At 41.0% G+C, this 15,939-nt stretch overlaps 1 protein-coding gene across 1 annotated transcript; it reads left to right on the top strand.

The window, feature by feature from the left end:
- Window positions 1-2,026: 2,026 nt before the first annotated feature.
- On the top strand, window positions 2,027-8,695 carry pde9ac (phosphodiesterase 9ac). Its single transcript, XM_028967912.1, has 19 exons — window positions 2,027-2,095; window positions 2,659-2,729; window positions 2,963-3,040; window positions 3,162-3,205; window positions 3,286-3,340; window positions 3,441-3,511; window positions 3,592-3,679; window positions 3,757-3,841; window positions 4,966-5,040; window positions 5,117-5,203; window positions 5,295-5,399; window positions 5,617-5,699; window positions 5,862-6,018; window positions 6,104-6,217; window positions 6,302-6,406; window positions 6,503-6,631; window positions 7,169-7,264; window positions 7,988-8,064; window positions 8,368-8,695. Exons 1-18 carry the CDS (start codon window positions 2,027-2,029, stop codon window positions 8,036-8,038), a joined length of 1,563 nt encoding a protein of 520 aa, XP_028823745.1. The 3' UTR covers window positions 8,039-8,064; window positions 8,368-8,695.
- The last annotated feature ends 7,244 nt before the right edge of the window (window positions 8,696-15,939 follow it).

Genomic DNA, 15,939 nt, shown 5'->3' with positions numbered 1-15,939 from the left:
ACAGTAGCAACAAAGTTACTCTGTCTAGCTATAGGACTGTGGATGGTATCCTGATGACAGACTGACAGACACCTCTGTGGGAGGTCCATACTGCTGCACCACCTCCTGGATGACAATGTCCATGGTGCAGAGGCAGAGGAGAGTGACAAACCGGGTCGCTTTGGAAAACCATTTGATGGACAATAGTTCCAGGTTGGGTGAGCAGGAGTGAGTGAGAGGAACAACGCTAGCATTGTCGCACCAACTGTTGTTTACCATCAAGCACACGCCACCTCCCTGTGTCTTTCCCGAGTCCCGTGTCCTGTCCATGTGGGGAACCGAAAAGAACTCAGGCGGCTGGATGCCGTGGACCACTGGATTCAGCCATGTCTTGGTGGAGCAGAAGAGGTTGCAGTCACAGATGTCTTTCTGGAACTTTTTCCTGGCCCTGAAGTCACCGGGGTTGTTCTCCAGTGACTGGACGTTGGCAAGCAGGATGCTAAGCAGAAGTGAAGTGAAGTGATTGTCACATGTGATACACAGCAGCACAGCACACGGTGCACACAGTGAAAAGGCTCTGCGGCGGGAGGCCGGGCACATGACAAAGAGGGGGAAACTTGGATTGTCATTGCATAGTTGTAGGAAAAAACAATGGGCAGTAGAATAGTCAGATTTCCGGGGTCGTTCACATCAGTGGTGTAGGTATCAAAGGAGCAGGCTTGAGAGTAGTCAGGGGTGGACAAGATGTCGGCAACATTTGAGGTTGGATTATCATGTTATGGTTATCCAGGAGAAATGTCAAGAAACAAGTAAGGGTGGTAGGAAAGCCAATCATGAAATGAAATGCAAGCAGAACTGAGGACAAAAACCAACAATGATCGGGTGGCATCCCAATGGGGTCCACGTTTTATAAAGGACTACGTCCTCAACTGCTTCCAGGTGGCCAGCTTTGACAAGTATATGTGTATCAATTTGAATTTGTTCGTGTGTGTGTTCATAAGATCACTGAAAAATCCAAAAAGGCTGAATTATCTAGTAGACAAATAGAATTAAATAATAAGAAACCCTCTGGGGTGGAGGGGATACTGAAATGCAGTCCAGGTAAAAAGTAAATTTCGCTATTGTCAATAATGAAGAAATACTGGAGATAATTTGTGTTGGTATCAATTTGTTAGTATTGTTTATATGTTCTCCAAAATCAACATGTAGGGATCTGTGTTTTTTGTAATTATGAACAAAATAAGAAAAATTGTGTTTTAAAATAGATAATATCCATATTTATTTATATATATTTATATATATTTATATATATATATAGTGAGAGATAGATAGATAGATAGATAGATAGATAGATAGATAGATAGATAGATAGATAGATAGATAGATAGATAGATAGATAGATAGATAGATAGATAGATAGATAGATAGATAAAATTCTACATACAATATGTAGTCAAAGGTGTCAAGCAAAGATGTGATGGTCTGCCTTGTTGCCATGGCACCAGTCATTTGGTTATGGCTGCAAGTGGCAAGTGCATGTTAACTCATGGCTCCTCCCCCTCTCTCAGCATCAGTACACTTATGCAGCTCTTGGGAAGTTGTGAAGCATTTTCTTCTAGGTTCATCAGAGGGATACAGACATCACTGATATTGTGAGTTCATGGCACATCCTAAATATTAATGTTTGCATATTGAGCATGTCATTATGTTTAAGTTGTGATCCGGCTAGGACTCTCTGTTGTCTTTCTCCTGCAAGTACGTGATTTTTTTTTTATTGATTGATTGCACTGTTGGACATTTATGGCACTGTTGCTTGCCATGTTTACATTTATAGTTTTATCCATTGACTCAATGCTTCTCTTTTTACTGTGAAACTGATATTATATTTGCACTTATAAAAACAACGACTGGCTAATATATAAATTAACTGATGATATAGTGTTTATTTAAAAGTCATTAGTTGTATGATGAATGAACATGATTATCTGGAACATAACAAAAACCTCTGGTCTTGGTCCCACAGGTCAGGGTGTGTCCTGCCAGCAGAATGGGCTCCAGTTCCTCATCTTATGCTCCTAAGGCCATCTATTTGGACGTGGATGGAAAGATGCAGAAAGTGAGTGCTTCTCTCATCATACACCCAACAGCATGATCTTTCATTAATGCAATGACATAATGTATGATATAATATGGTGATATGATAATAAAATTGCTACTTTATTATATTAACTGATCGTTGGTCAGAAAACTGCTGTGTCTAAATGCATGCAAGAAAAACTGTGTGGGACATCAATAGAGTGTATGTCACAGTACAGAGTGCAGAAGTGCCACTAGCCACTCCTTCCTCTTCATAGCTGCCTGGCTGTATTGTTTATAATTTGAAGTACCACACAAATATTCAAAATACAAATCAAATATAAAAAAAAAAACTACTAACTAGCAGGAACTAGCTATTACTAATGGCAAGCTCTATAGATAGTGTGTGCAAGGTATTTGTTATCAAGTGAGTAAAAGGAGAGGTGTGAATGGGGACCTGCCACTGACATCTGTGACTCAAGAGCAGGACTCGCACTATTGAAGAGTTGTCTTCAACGGCTGCTTCCAAGGAACTGATTTGTTCAGCCTTTTTCTGTTCAGTAGGATGTGAAGTGGTATTGGCTGACAGTGACTCTCTTCCAGGTGGTTTTCAACCGTCACTGCTCTCCATGTGACATCAAGGAGCTTATCTGTTCATCTTCTAACTTCCCCAGGTCAGCATGTCCATATTCTCACAACAGTGATAGGCCGAGGACAGAATGTAAAATCACTTAACAGTTCACTTCAAGATCTAAATGTATGAATTAAGGTTCTGTTTTTACACACCACAAAAAGATTCAGATATGCTGCTGCCATTTGATTTATTTTCTATGTTCAATTTTTAACAAAATATTGACATTTTTCACAGTGGAACAGGAGTTATTTAAGATGCTGTGTATGTTTTCAGAAACACTGCCATAATGATGATGGATTCTGAAGGTGCACTTGTGTCCATCGATCCCACCATGCCCATCAACTCTCCCAGGTAGAGTGCCAGTCTCGGATTCTCAGGAGTTATACACATACATTTATATATGGAATTGTTATACAGACAGTTCATCAGGCATGGCTTGATTTGAAAGATCTGTGTGATTCCACTCTTGCAGCTCACTCTACAAAGTTCTTCCTCTAACCACTGGACAGCTAGGAGGTAAAACACAAACAACCGAAGAGCTACCATTGACTCTCAGGTGTGAGAAAACGTTTGAAAAAGTGTGTTTCTTCTCACAGAAAAAGAAGACATGTTTCAGAATGTTCTGTCTCAGGTGGCTGAACAGTTTAGTAGGTAACTATGTAAATTTGTCCCAACTTTGTCTCATCAAGTTGTCGCAAAAGTGGCTTTTGCCATGAAGCTGATTTATTGAAAGAGTGTCTTCATTCTTCAGAGCATTCCGCATCACTGAGCTCAAAACCGAGGTGACCAACAGACTGGCCATGTTGGAGAAGAGGGTGGAGCGTAAGCTATAATCTAAGACAGTCTTCAAGGCATGAGAGAAGAGCAAGCTGTCGTTTTTAACATTGTTTACGCATTTTTAGTTGAAGGTCTCAAAGTGGTGGAAATCGAGAAGTGCAAGAATGACTTGAGGAAACTCATGGATGAGGTGGTTTCTAGAGGAGGGGGAAGGTACATGCATAGTTTTCTCAAGAATCTCCAGCCTGCACATAAACAATGTGGTTTAATTCTTTTAATGACCTTCTTAGCAGAATGAACTGCTCCTGTAAGTACAGCTTTTCAGATGATGGGAAGAAACTCACCCCTAGACGTGACGTCCCAAGTTACCCAAAGGTACAAGCCAATGTTTGAATGTGGGGAATAGGGTTGGGCAGATAATACTTTTGGTCTATATATAGTTTTTTCACACCATCAACATCAGAAATATATCAAACCGTATTGTATACTGTAATAGCAATCTGAGTGAAAAATGAGTCAGACTAAAACTGCACAGATAAACTCCCTGCACATCATTATAAGTGGTTTCAGGGATCATTCACTTCACCCATAGATGACTTGATGCTGTGTGTGGTGCCCACACACTGTCCATGCTGCCCACAGCTTTCTGGTTTTGGCTGTCCGTGGCGCTGGGTTCAGTTTTCTGCTGGGATGTATGGTGGGGTGTAACAGAACTCTGGATGGAATGAGAAGAAACATACCAGGCCACTCACACACCAATCCGCTGAATGCGGAGTGTTTGCAAATGTCACTGAAAGGTTACTTTCAGTGTTGTCAGGAACAGGCGAGGATGTGGTCATGGACATTGCAGAAACACAGTTTAGGTGGGCCAGTCCAAAAGACAAAAACAAGGGGAAAACAAAACAAGGGAGCCCACAGAACTGCAGCGTTAGTCTAAGGGAGGTTATTCCAAGAAAGCTTGCCAAGAAGCAACACCAGATGCATGTCAAACTAGTCCTTTCTGCATGTTCATGCTAGGTATTTACAACCAGTGGCATGGTGCAACATCACACCATTTATTGCATGGTGGGCAAAAAAACAATCCAAACGATCTCAGCAAAATCGAAACACTGCACATAAAAGCAAGGACAACATACATGGGGTACACTTAAATACCTGTGAACACGCTTACTGAAACGAGGCAAAGAGCGTTTTTTATTTATTTCTGTAGATTCAGAGGACATTGATGTGACATCAGTGACCACTCCCAATGTTTTTTGAGGTCTCTGTTGGGCTGGCCATTCATGCTTAGACCAATGGTGTAAGCTCATTCCACCGTTTAAGAAAGTTAAAGTTAAAGAGCCATGTTGATTGGTGTCAGCCTAGCTGGTTGACCTGGCTATTTTTATGGGGTGATCAATGCCTTCAGTGAAATAACTGATGATGAAAACATGGGATGAATTGGATTTGACATTAATTATCCACAAAATACTTGATATTCAATGAAATCTTCATTTTAGTACACGTTGTCCCAGGAGACCATTGAAGCTTTGAAGAAACCAGCATTTGATGTGTGGCACTGGGAACACAATGAGGTGAGCTGCTGATGCATTTGTGTTCATTCCATTAGAAAGTGTTTAACCCACAAACACTTTTTTTCCTGTGTCGTAGATGCTGAGCTGTTTGGAGTACATGTATCATGACCTTGGCCTTGTGAAGGAGTTCAACATGAATCCCATTACTCTGAAACGCTGGCTGGTACAAGCATATTGTAAACTGCCACTGAACTACATCAATGAGCCTAATGTAATGCCATGTTTACATTTCATCTGTGTTGAAACATCCACAGCTTGGCATCCAAGAGAATTACCGGAATAACCCGTTCCATAATTTCCGCCACTGCTTCTGTGTGAGCCAGATGATGTATGGGATGATCAACCTCTGCAACCTGCAAGTAGGTGGAATGAAGGCTGTGTTAACCTGCTAGTGTCGATAGAAATGAGGGTGTGGTTCATAACACAATATGACATATTTGTAGGACAGGGAATAAGGGACAGGTCAAACAAAGTAAGTGTAAGAATGTAGGAGAGTAGAGTATTTCAGGGTGTGTATGCTGTTGTGAGAGGTTGGTGAAGTCAAGACTTTAAAAGCTGTTTGGTCTTGTTCGACAGGAGAAGCTCACTCTGACAGACCTGGGCATTCTGATGACAGCTGCCGTGTGTCATGACCTGGACCACCCTGGTTACAACAATACGTAAGGCTTTACCCTGTTATCCCTCAGGAATTTTTCCTCGCTGCTTTCTAATTGCCGTAATACTAGAGTTTGCTTGGCATAGATATAGTGATTATGATCATTTGCTGAGGAACGCCACGTGAAGAAAACTGCCTGTGGCTTTTTTTTTTTTGTGTGTGTCAGGTACCAGATCAACGCTCGCACTGAGCTGGCAGTTCGTTATAATGATATATCTCCACTGGAGAACCACCACTGTGCTGTAGCCTTCCAGATCCTGTCTCTGCCAGAGTGCAACATATTCGCTAATGTGGAGCCTGAGGCCTTTAAGCAAATTCGTCAGGTATGCAAGACGAAGAACAGAGTAACCACAGAGTACAACTCTAAAAGAATCTTTTCTCTGAAGTCATATCTGCCTCTTTCTCTAGGCAATCATCACACTCATCCTGGCAACTGACATGGCCAGGCATGGCGAGATACTGGACTCCTTCAAGCTTAAAGTGGATAACTTTGACTTCACTAATGAGGAGCATGTTACATGTGTACGAACATAAACCATACATCACTCTCCCTGGTCGAAGAAGCGTACAGTTGTGTTAAGATGTTTTTGTGATCTGTGTATACAGCTGAAAATGGTTTTGATCAAGTGCTGTGACATCTCCAATGAGGTTCGTCCTACGGAGGTCGCTGAGCCATGGGTAGACTGTCTGCTTGAGGAGTACTTCATTCAGGTGACCATGACTTAGTAAATAAACACTGTTATTGCTGTAGTAAATATGAACTTGCCCTAATGTTTGGATGCTGTGTGTTTCCTCTGTGCCGGTCAGAGTGACAGAGAGAAGTCTGAAGGGCTTCCTGTTGCAGCCTTCATGGACCGAGAGAAAGTCACGAAGCCCACAGCTCAGATTGGATTCATCAAATTTGTGCTAATTCCAATGTTTGAAACTGTAATGAAGGTAACTGCAGCACTTTGTCCAAAATATCTTGCCTGGTTTAATATAATCATATGGTTGGTGATGGAGAAACTATTTTAAGTAGTAGCTGTGTATAGAAGGTACCCTTAGTTGGTTTCTAGAAATAAAATTATCGATATGGAGAGGATGGCTGAAACTGAAAACTCCAAATATCAAAATATCAAAAAATGTCTCTATCCTCAACTAAAAAATATGTAATATTATTCAAACAGTAAAAGAAAAATATTAATTTGTTTCCACAAATTTATTATGAATTAAAAAATAATAAGAATTGCTTTACTAGGCCACTTAAATCAATTATCAAGTTAAAATTGATCTTTAAAACAACATTCATGTTAAATTGTATTGTTTCTTGCATTTTATTTGTTTTTGAGTTCATTACAAATCTCCTGATATGTTTCCTGATATCAGGCATGTAAGAATTGTGCATGGTGCATGTTTAATCAAAACATATTACATTAAAGTAAAGGCAAATCCAGTCCTGTGTGATAAAACCATGCCCTCCTGTGTCTCTCTCAGCTCTTCCCCCAGATTGAGGAGATCATGGTTCAGCCACTACGAGACTCTCGTGACCACTATGAAGAGCTGAAGCAGATTGACGATGCCATGACCGAGGTACAGCTACCTCACAGAAGCGGACTGCCAGTAATTCACAGTGAGGTCGTGACCATGCCTACAATTTTGAGTGCCCAAATTTGAATGTTTTACATTTTTAAATTTAGCAATTTGAGGGGACATATTAATGACATGCCAACTACATGACAGTTACATGTGAGTGAGTGTATACAACTGATAAGTATTTTATTGACACAACTACATTAAAGGTTCCTTTATACAATTTTTTGGCAAGCCACTTTTTCCTGAAGTACAAATTCACAATCTGAAAGCACTGTCAGGTTGTGAGTAATGTTGTATAGGCTCAATTAAATTATTGATTTATTCTAAATGCATACATTAAATTATTCCATGAGTACATTTATAACTTTTATCAAGACTTTTAACATTTCTGCCTTATGGGAAACTCATACAGTAAAGTCCCCTTTGCTGTTTACATGAACCTCCCACCTCCTATCCTTTTCTGCTAATACGGGTGCTGCTGATAATTTAAAATAAATTTGTGTTTAGCAAACCATCATTGTGTGTAGAATTGCACTAAATGCAAAGATTAAAATCTTTGTCTTCAAATGCATTTGAATAAGTGAGCCTGAATTTACACACTGTGCACTGTGCATCTACTACTTCATGCCTCAGACATGGCCAGAAAACTATCCTCAGTAAATCAGAGGGAAATGGCCCCTGGCCCAACATGCTAATGTAAAGTGTCTTTTGTTTAATAAGGCACAGAAGAAAAAAACGGAAAACATGTCATTAGGAGGGAAGAAGAAGTGAAACTCCAGCTTGACCTAAGGTCCAATGTAAGTTCAGATGCTTGTAATCACAGCAACCTCACTTGGGGGGGGGACGGGGGGGGGGGGGGGGGGGGGGGGGGGGGTTTCTCTTAAATTTGTAACAGCCTTTTCTCCTGGCAAGTTCTGGCATCATAAGGCCTCGTAAAGACATCACTTTTCAAAATGGGCAGAATACGCTTGGATATGCACCCACACTATCATATGATGTGTGAATGGTGCTGCGGTGGACTTACAGAGCCTCTGAGATCTTGATGATGAATTTTAATTTGTGTGTGCACAAATTATTTTTGTGTTCTTTTTTTGTTTTAGGGCTAAGACTGGCCAGCTTCAGTGAGCAAAGAACAGATGTCATCATTTGGTATCTGCCTGAAATGTATTCCAAAGTGCACATCGCTGGGGAGGAAAGGGGCTTTGAGTAAATAGCATTCAAACGAATGGCAGATTATTATTTACATTGTCACTGAGAAATCACCTTATTTTTTTCTTAGAGCAACCTGCACAAGAAGTGATTTGGTTAACACTATTTGGCTATTTTCTTTCCTTTTAATCACTTTTAGTCTTTTAAAGAATGTGACTTGTGCACATTTTCACTGTGACTTCAGTTTCATTCAATTATTTAAAATTCTCTATGTGTGCTTGACATTATATTTGAAATGTTTCTATTCTGCTCAAGTGGTCTGTACCTCATCATTGGATTTCCAGCACATTGCTGTTTATTAAGATCACTTTGAAAGCATCAAAGCTGTGAGCATTCAGAGGTGCTTGTTGGAACAGGACATGTTTTACCGGGTTTTCACCAGGGTACTAATTAAAGAAGCAGAAAATAAATGGAGTCCTCGGCAGTCTTGATTTAGGTGAATAGTTTTACATCACAAATGTCAGACAGCTCTCATAGATTTTTGTTAAGTTCTAACATATGTTATTAATATAGATTAAGTTTAAGATAATTAAGATAAGATAAAACAGACTTTGAGAAAGTGTAACAATGACTGTGTAAATCATGGGAACTGTCATGGGTGTCATGGTGGGCCATGTGCACCTTCCCAGGATGTGCCTGCCTTGGTTGATCAGATTAGAGAACATTTTTACATTTTTGTCCATGATGAAAATACTTCCATCAGGCAATTTTAAACTGTAAATGATGCAGCAAAGAGTTTATTTATGAATATTCCTTTGTCTCTACTTGCCTGCGAGGCATTTAACCCACAACTTCAGGAATGTTGCAATTTATGGCAATGAGTTGCTGGTATGTTCATCAATCATGGATATCCTTTTTTTTCTGGAAAACCAAACCACAATGAAGACAAAAAAAAGCATTTCTTACATTGTATGCACATAAAACATCCTTTAAATAAAAAGGTTTCATGTTTTATTTTCATCAATGAACAAAATGCAATGAAGAGAAAACTATTTTTAAAGGAACTCTGCTAGTAGGTTGGAGAACTGACCTCAAATCTGCTGGGCCTTTTTGTATCTACACTCTATTTCTCAGCACTGAGGACACCATTAATTAGTTAATATTCAGTCTGATGTAATTCAGCTGGCTTGAGCAGAACAATGAAAAGCTATTTTCCTGCACAAATTTGTGTTTACCTTAAACTTTCAAAAGAACTTCCCACTATTAATGAATGCACAATAGGTCCTCCTGTTTCACTACTTCTTCTGTGGTGGTCTGGTGAAATACGTATAGCTGTCCTTTATGGCCAGTTATGTTTCCATCCCTGTTTACTGATGTTGTTCTGTTGATGTCAGTATTTAACTAGTGGCCTGTCTGGAGTCTCCGAATGTTCTTTCCTTTGTGGCTGCTCTTGGCTTAAGTTGTGTGGTACATATTTGATTACACCCAAAGACTGTTTTCCTTCAAATTATATTTACTAATCCTGTCAAAAATATTTAAATTTGTTACATATGTCTTTTTTAATAAGAATATTTAAAGATGCCATTCTTTATTTTCCATGCCACAGTACCTCCATAGAGCCGGTGCTACTTACATTACGTCACCATAGCATTTTGACACAGTTTACCACAACTGAATTGGTTTTAGGCCACCAGCTTATTTTCTTCCAAGAAGCATATAAATTATTTTTGTGGAATAACTGCCTCTAAATATCTTTCATTTCACAACATCTGTTTTTCCTCACATTTGGTTTCTATTTGACCTACGCTGAGAGTTGGGGAAGTTGTTTCACTTTTGGACAATTTGGCAGGGCATTTGGGGTGCTTTTCAAACACAGTCTTGCCGATCAGATGCGATCCTGCTCCAGCTGCTCAGAGAAAAAAGCAGCAAACATGCATGTTTACATCATGTCTAATCTTTGATCTTTATTGTGAACTAGCAAATGTTCTCCTGGCCACAGGACATTTACTGTGGTAAATGGAAACACAAGTAACTAACTTAACCCTGAGTTGCTCCAGAGGCCCTTTCCCCTGTAACTACTGATTGTAAGTCGCTCTGGATAAGGGTGTCTGATAAATGTCCGGACGGTCATTTTCTTCTGGTTCTAAATAGAGCTTCGGACTCAAGGACTCAAACACATAGGGCTGTACTGGTCCAGGAAAGCTGCTATCCATTTTGACAACTGGCATGTGACAAAGGGATGTGGTTTCAACGACTTCAGTGGACTAACCTCAAGCGCTTCAGGGCAGACAATACTGCTGGTTTATTTATTTATTCATATTTTTTAGTTTATGAAAATTAGTGAAAGTTAAGTGATTGTCATTGTGATACACTGCTGCACAGCACACAGTGACGAAATGTGTCCTCTGCCTTTAACCCACCACCCTTGGTGAGCAGTGGGCAGCCATGAAAGGTACCCAGGGAGCAGTATGTATACTTGCCAATTGTTTGAATCGTTCAAATCTGGCCTAATGGTTTATCGCACATTTTTATGGTGTTATTTATTATGGGTCATTTATACTTCAGACATCAGTACATATTTTGAGATGAGACAGATGAATGTGCTTCAGACGCGTACACAGGGCTTACAAAAAGCCTGTAAGTTCTGTAATTATAAGGAACATGAGAAGACATAACTGCAAGGCAGCCTTGCAGGAGCGTAACGGCGGTTATGCAGAAAAATGTTGTGACCTCCCATCACAGCTGAGATAAATGACACCCTGCCAGCAATGTTTAAACTGGGATCTTCTTTCATCTTTCATTTCAGGTCTGACAATAAAGCCACTCTTGGTGTTTTAATGCTTTCCCAAGATTCAGCCCAAGCATGTTTGTTTATTTTTGTCATCTAAAAGACTTCATTTCCCACATCCTCTGATTTGAACATTTCTAAGGCGAGAGCAATGAAGAATTTCTGTTTGGGGGAATCTGTGTAATTTCCTGGTTCAGTTGTTCAATGGGAAATCCAGTGGGATTTTGAATAACAGATTGGATTGTCTCTTGAGTTGCATAAAATGAAAAGAGGGATTCGGAAATCAGACCAGATCACCAAATCCAATCTCTTTTTTAAATCTGGATAAAACCTAATAAAACTTAATAAAGTAATAAGACATGAAGCCTTTTTGGATAGTAAAGGGAAAAATCCCTGTGAAATATCTATACGAAACAAAAAGATTTACTTGATGGAAAAAATGACAAATTATGACAGATTTCTATTTCAGTGTGAGAATCTGGCTGTATAAAAATGGAAATATTTGTGTATTGTGATGTTTCCTGTTTCTTCCTACTGAGACACATGATGGCTATTTGGAACTGGTTTTGTTGATCAGCCTGTTGTTCTTTACATAGCCAGTGGACCCTAAGGAAGTGGACCCGTAATAAGAAGGTTTCCAAACCGTCAAGGTGCCACTGAGCAAAGCACCGTCCCCACACGCTGCTCCCCGGGTGCCCACTGCTCACCAAGGTTGATGGGTTAAAAGCAGAGGACACATTTCGTTGTGAGCACTGTGTGCTGTGCTGCAGTGTTTCACAATGACTTCATCACTTTCATTTAGTAGGCTATACTGTGGGTTTAATTTATAACACTAGTGAACTAGATTGTGTAATCCTGAAATTAACAGTGATCCAATCCAGCGTTGCTTTGAATAGCATAAAAGTAAACTTATCGGGGATAGAAAAACAATGGATTTCAAAATCTAGATCATTTTTCAGCACAGATGTTCACCGAAAACAGCTGGCTCAGGACTTTACTTGTGCCATGTGGGCCTGGGTTTGATCACACATCCGGGCCATATCTGCTATGTAAATACGCTAAAACAGCCTCCCACCACTTCCTCCAGGTCTCCCCTCAGCTTGCGGGGGAGATCTGGTCCGGAATGCCGCAGCTCCCCCACACTCACCCAGTCTGGTGGTAAATGTCTCATACACATATTAACAATTCCTGTTTTTAAACAGCGCAATAAAGCCACATCTGCACGGACATCTGTATAAACACTGAAGCCAACATTAATATACTTTGAGTGACATTACATTATCCAGAGCTGATTAGTGGCCACAAGTGTACATATATACTTGTACACACAGTACTTGTAGGGTAGTAGTAGTGGATAACACACTCATCTATGAACCAGAAGGCCACAAAATCACAAGTTGAAAACTATATATATTACTGTTACAAATGTGGCTCATATCTAAGGCTAAATTTCACATGCCTTTAGATAATGGGAGGAAATTGGAGAGTGCAGAAGAAACCCGTGCAGAGACAGTATATGAAAACCCCACATATATCACTCACTCAGAGCCAAGACTCGACCACACCACTTACTATGAGATGGGATCCGACCACACCACTCACTCAGACCTGGTACCCGAACACACCACTCACTCAGACCCGTGATCCGACCATACAACTCTCACTCAGACCCTGGATCCAAACACACAATTCACTACGAGATGGGATCCAAACACACCACTCACTACGAGATGGAATCCAAACACACAACTCAATCAGATCTGGGACCAGACCACACCCCTCACTACAAGCTGGGATCCAAACACACCACCCACTATGAGATGGGATCCAAACACACAACTCAATCAGATCCAGGATCCAAACACACCATCCATTCAGACCCGGGATCCAAACACAACACTCACTCAGACCCGGTAAACGAACACACCACTCTCACTTAGACCCAGGATCCGAACACACCACTCACTACGAGATGGGATCCAAACACACAACTCAATCAGATGCGGGATCCAAACACACCAACCACTCAGACCTGGGATCCAAACACACCACTCACTCAGAGTCAGGATCCAAACTCATGACCTTGGAGGTATGAAGGCATGCGGCCCTGCAAGAAAAGTGTATTATTCAAAGGTTAATCATGCATTGCTCATATAATGAATATTCTTCTGTTTGTTGATAATTTGAAGATCATTTAGATTCTTAGATGACACTTAAGATAAAGTATTTGGCTTTCATTTCCTATGGAAATTTATATACTACAGAAATATTTTAATATTGGAAATATTTGCCAAAGGACTCACACTTTCAAACATGGATCCCTTCATAATAACATTTGGAATGCAATTTCATAGAGTGACTTGGTTCTTTTTCCATGGAACCATGAAACTGTTACTGTTTAAAGGATCCTTAAACCTGATTGTGTGCATTTAGAGAGATGTCAGGGTGCTGGGTTGTGTCTACGTGCTATCTCACTTTAGTGTTAAGTCTCTACAAGTTGTCATTACATAAAGATTAGATCCAGATCCGTAAACACATGGAAAGCCCTCAAGCCCAGCGGTAAAGCCCTTAGGCCCTATCCTGCCTGCTGCATGTACTGTATATATATATTTCAACAATATTTTATTTGTTTTAAATATCACACAGACAATGCACATAGAGAGTAACGATGAAATTAGTAATAATACACAATAAAACAAATATATAAACAAGAATACAAACACTCGGCAACATGACATCATTTGTACATAACACATACTTGCACACAGAAGCACACATACACAGCTCCATGCAGCTGTCTCCCACCAGCATAAGCAGAATCCGAGTTATTGGCTTTTTTACGTTATATTTTTCCAGAAAAATAGTGATGTACTATACTGCATAATTTGGTTCAACATGCAGTCAGGGAGATTAACACTTTTGCACTTGTAGAAACATGCATTTTTGGATCTTCATTACTAGAGATCAGAGAGGGAGCCAGTAAGACTAGCAGTAAAATGATAAGAAAACTCTGTGTTTGGGTCGTGTGCTTGCCAACTGTGTCCTAGTGCTCTGACTAAAGTCAGCTTTATGTTCAGAAAGGGATTGCTGATTCTTCTGGAAATCAGCCATTGCTGAAAGTTTATGGAGTGATGAATTCTCAATGTTGGAGTAATCATGAATATCTCGTGTGGATCATGACCAATAGCATCAACTTTACACTGCACCTCGATCACTCCAATCCGCTAGCACTGCTTGATTAGTACCAGCATCTCTCAAGGCACGAGGAAAGAATTCATCTAGATTCAGCTCAGTCACTAATGATCTTCAAACAAAAAAACATTTACCATCATTTACAAACTGGGTGTTGCTAAGTACTGAACGGGTCTGTCACTCAAACTTTTGTTTCAGGGCCTTTAATTTTTTTGGTATTTTGCACCTATGAAAAGAAATCTTGCTTAAGATTCTTAAAACACACCTATTTACATTTGACAATAGTGAAGTGTGCAACCGGATACGTACTGTAACAAGATCGTTCAGAAACTGACAAATACATGCAACAAAGCAGCCCTGAGTGGCACCTGACCACTCACTTTAACCTCAGGCCACCCACAGAGACCAGTACCATTGAGATAAGAAGCCCGCACGCTCAAAAAAGCATCCAGAGGCAGTGCTGCTTTTTAATGAGCTGCTTTGATCGTTATATGGTTTCCAGATGTCTGTCGATGTGTGTGGCACCTCCACAGTTCTCTGCATTGTCAGACGCCCCCTCAGGGACATGCATGAGTAGGAGCTAAGATGTCTTGCTTTAAAGAAGGGGGGTGGGATCTTTTTCATGAGCAGTTTATTACAATCACCGAAACTTTTAATAATTTTCTTTTGTTTAAAAGTGAATGGATGACATTTATGATGTCCATATACAGTACCACTACATATGTATCTGTGATGGCCTCTGCGAAACAAATCTGGCTTCAGCAGTTACGGCAGTAAGTGAGTGAGTGAGAAGGGTGAGTGAGTGAGAAGGGTGGGTGAGTGAGAAGGGTGGGTGAGTGAGAAGGGTGGGTGAGTGAGTGAGTGTGAAGGGTGGGTGAGTGAGTGAGAAGGGTGAGAAGGATGGGTGAGTGATAAGGGTGAGTGAGAAAGGTGAGTGAGAGAGTGAGACGGGTGGATGAATGATAAGGGTGGGTGAGTGAGTGAGTGAGTGAGTGAGAAAGGTGAGTGAGTGAGAAGGGTAAGTGAGTGAGAAGAGTGAGTGAGTGAAGTTGTGAGTGAGAAGAGTGAGTGAGTAAAGGTGTGAGTGAGAAGAGTGAGTGAGTGAGTAAGAAGGGTGGTGTGTGTGAGTAAGAAGGGTGAGTGAGTGCTGAGGGTTGGTGTGTGAGTCAACAGGGTGAGTGCGTGAGACGCGTGCGTGTGTGAGTCCGCCGGTCCTGCGTCCCGCGTGCGTGCGTGCGCCCCGTGCGTGTGTGCCTCCGCCGCGTGCGTGAGTGCGCGCGTCGTGTGTGCGTCCGCCGGGTGCGTGCGTCCGCCCCGTGCGTGCGTGCGCCGGGTGGCGTGCGTCCGCCCCGTGCGTGCGTGCGCCGGGTGAGTGAGTGTGTGAGTAAGAAGGGTGAGTGAGGGAGAAGGGTAAGTGAGTGAGTGAGTGAGAATGGTGAGTGAGTGTGTGAGTAAGAAGGGTGAGTGAGTGAGAAGGCTGAGTGAGGGAGAAGGGTGTGAGTGAGTGAGAAGAGTGAGTGTGTGAGTAAGAAAAATGAGTGAG

This window comes from Denticeps clupeoides, chromosome 2 (genome assembly GCF_900700375.1).
Source record: "Denticeps clupeoides chromosome 2, fDenClu1.1, whole genome shotgun sequence".
NCBI lineage: Eukaryota > Metazoa > Chordata > Actinopteri > Clupeiformes > Denticipitidae > Denticeps > Denticeps clupeoides.
The sequence above is the reverse complement of the archived record's forward strand: the minus strand, read 5'-3'. Positions and strand labels throughout refer to the sequence as shown.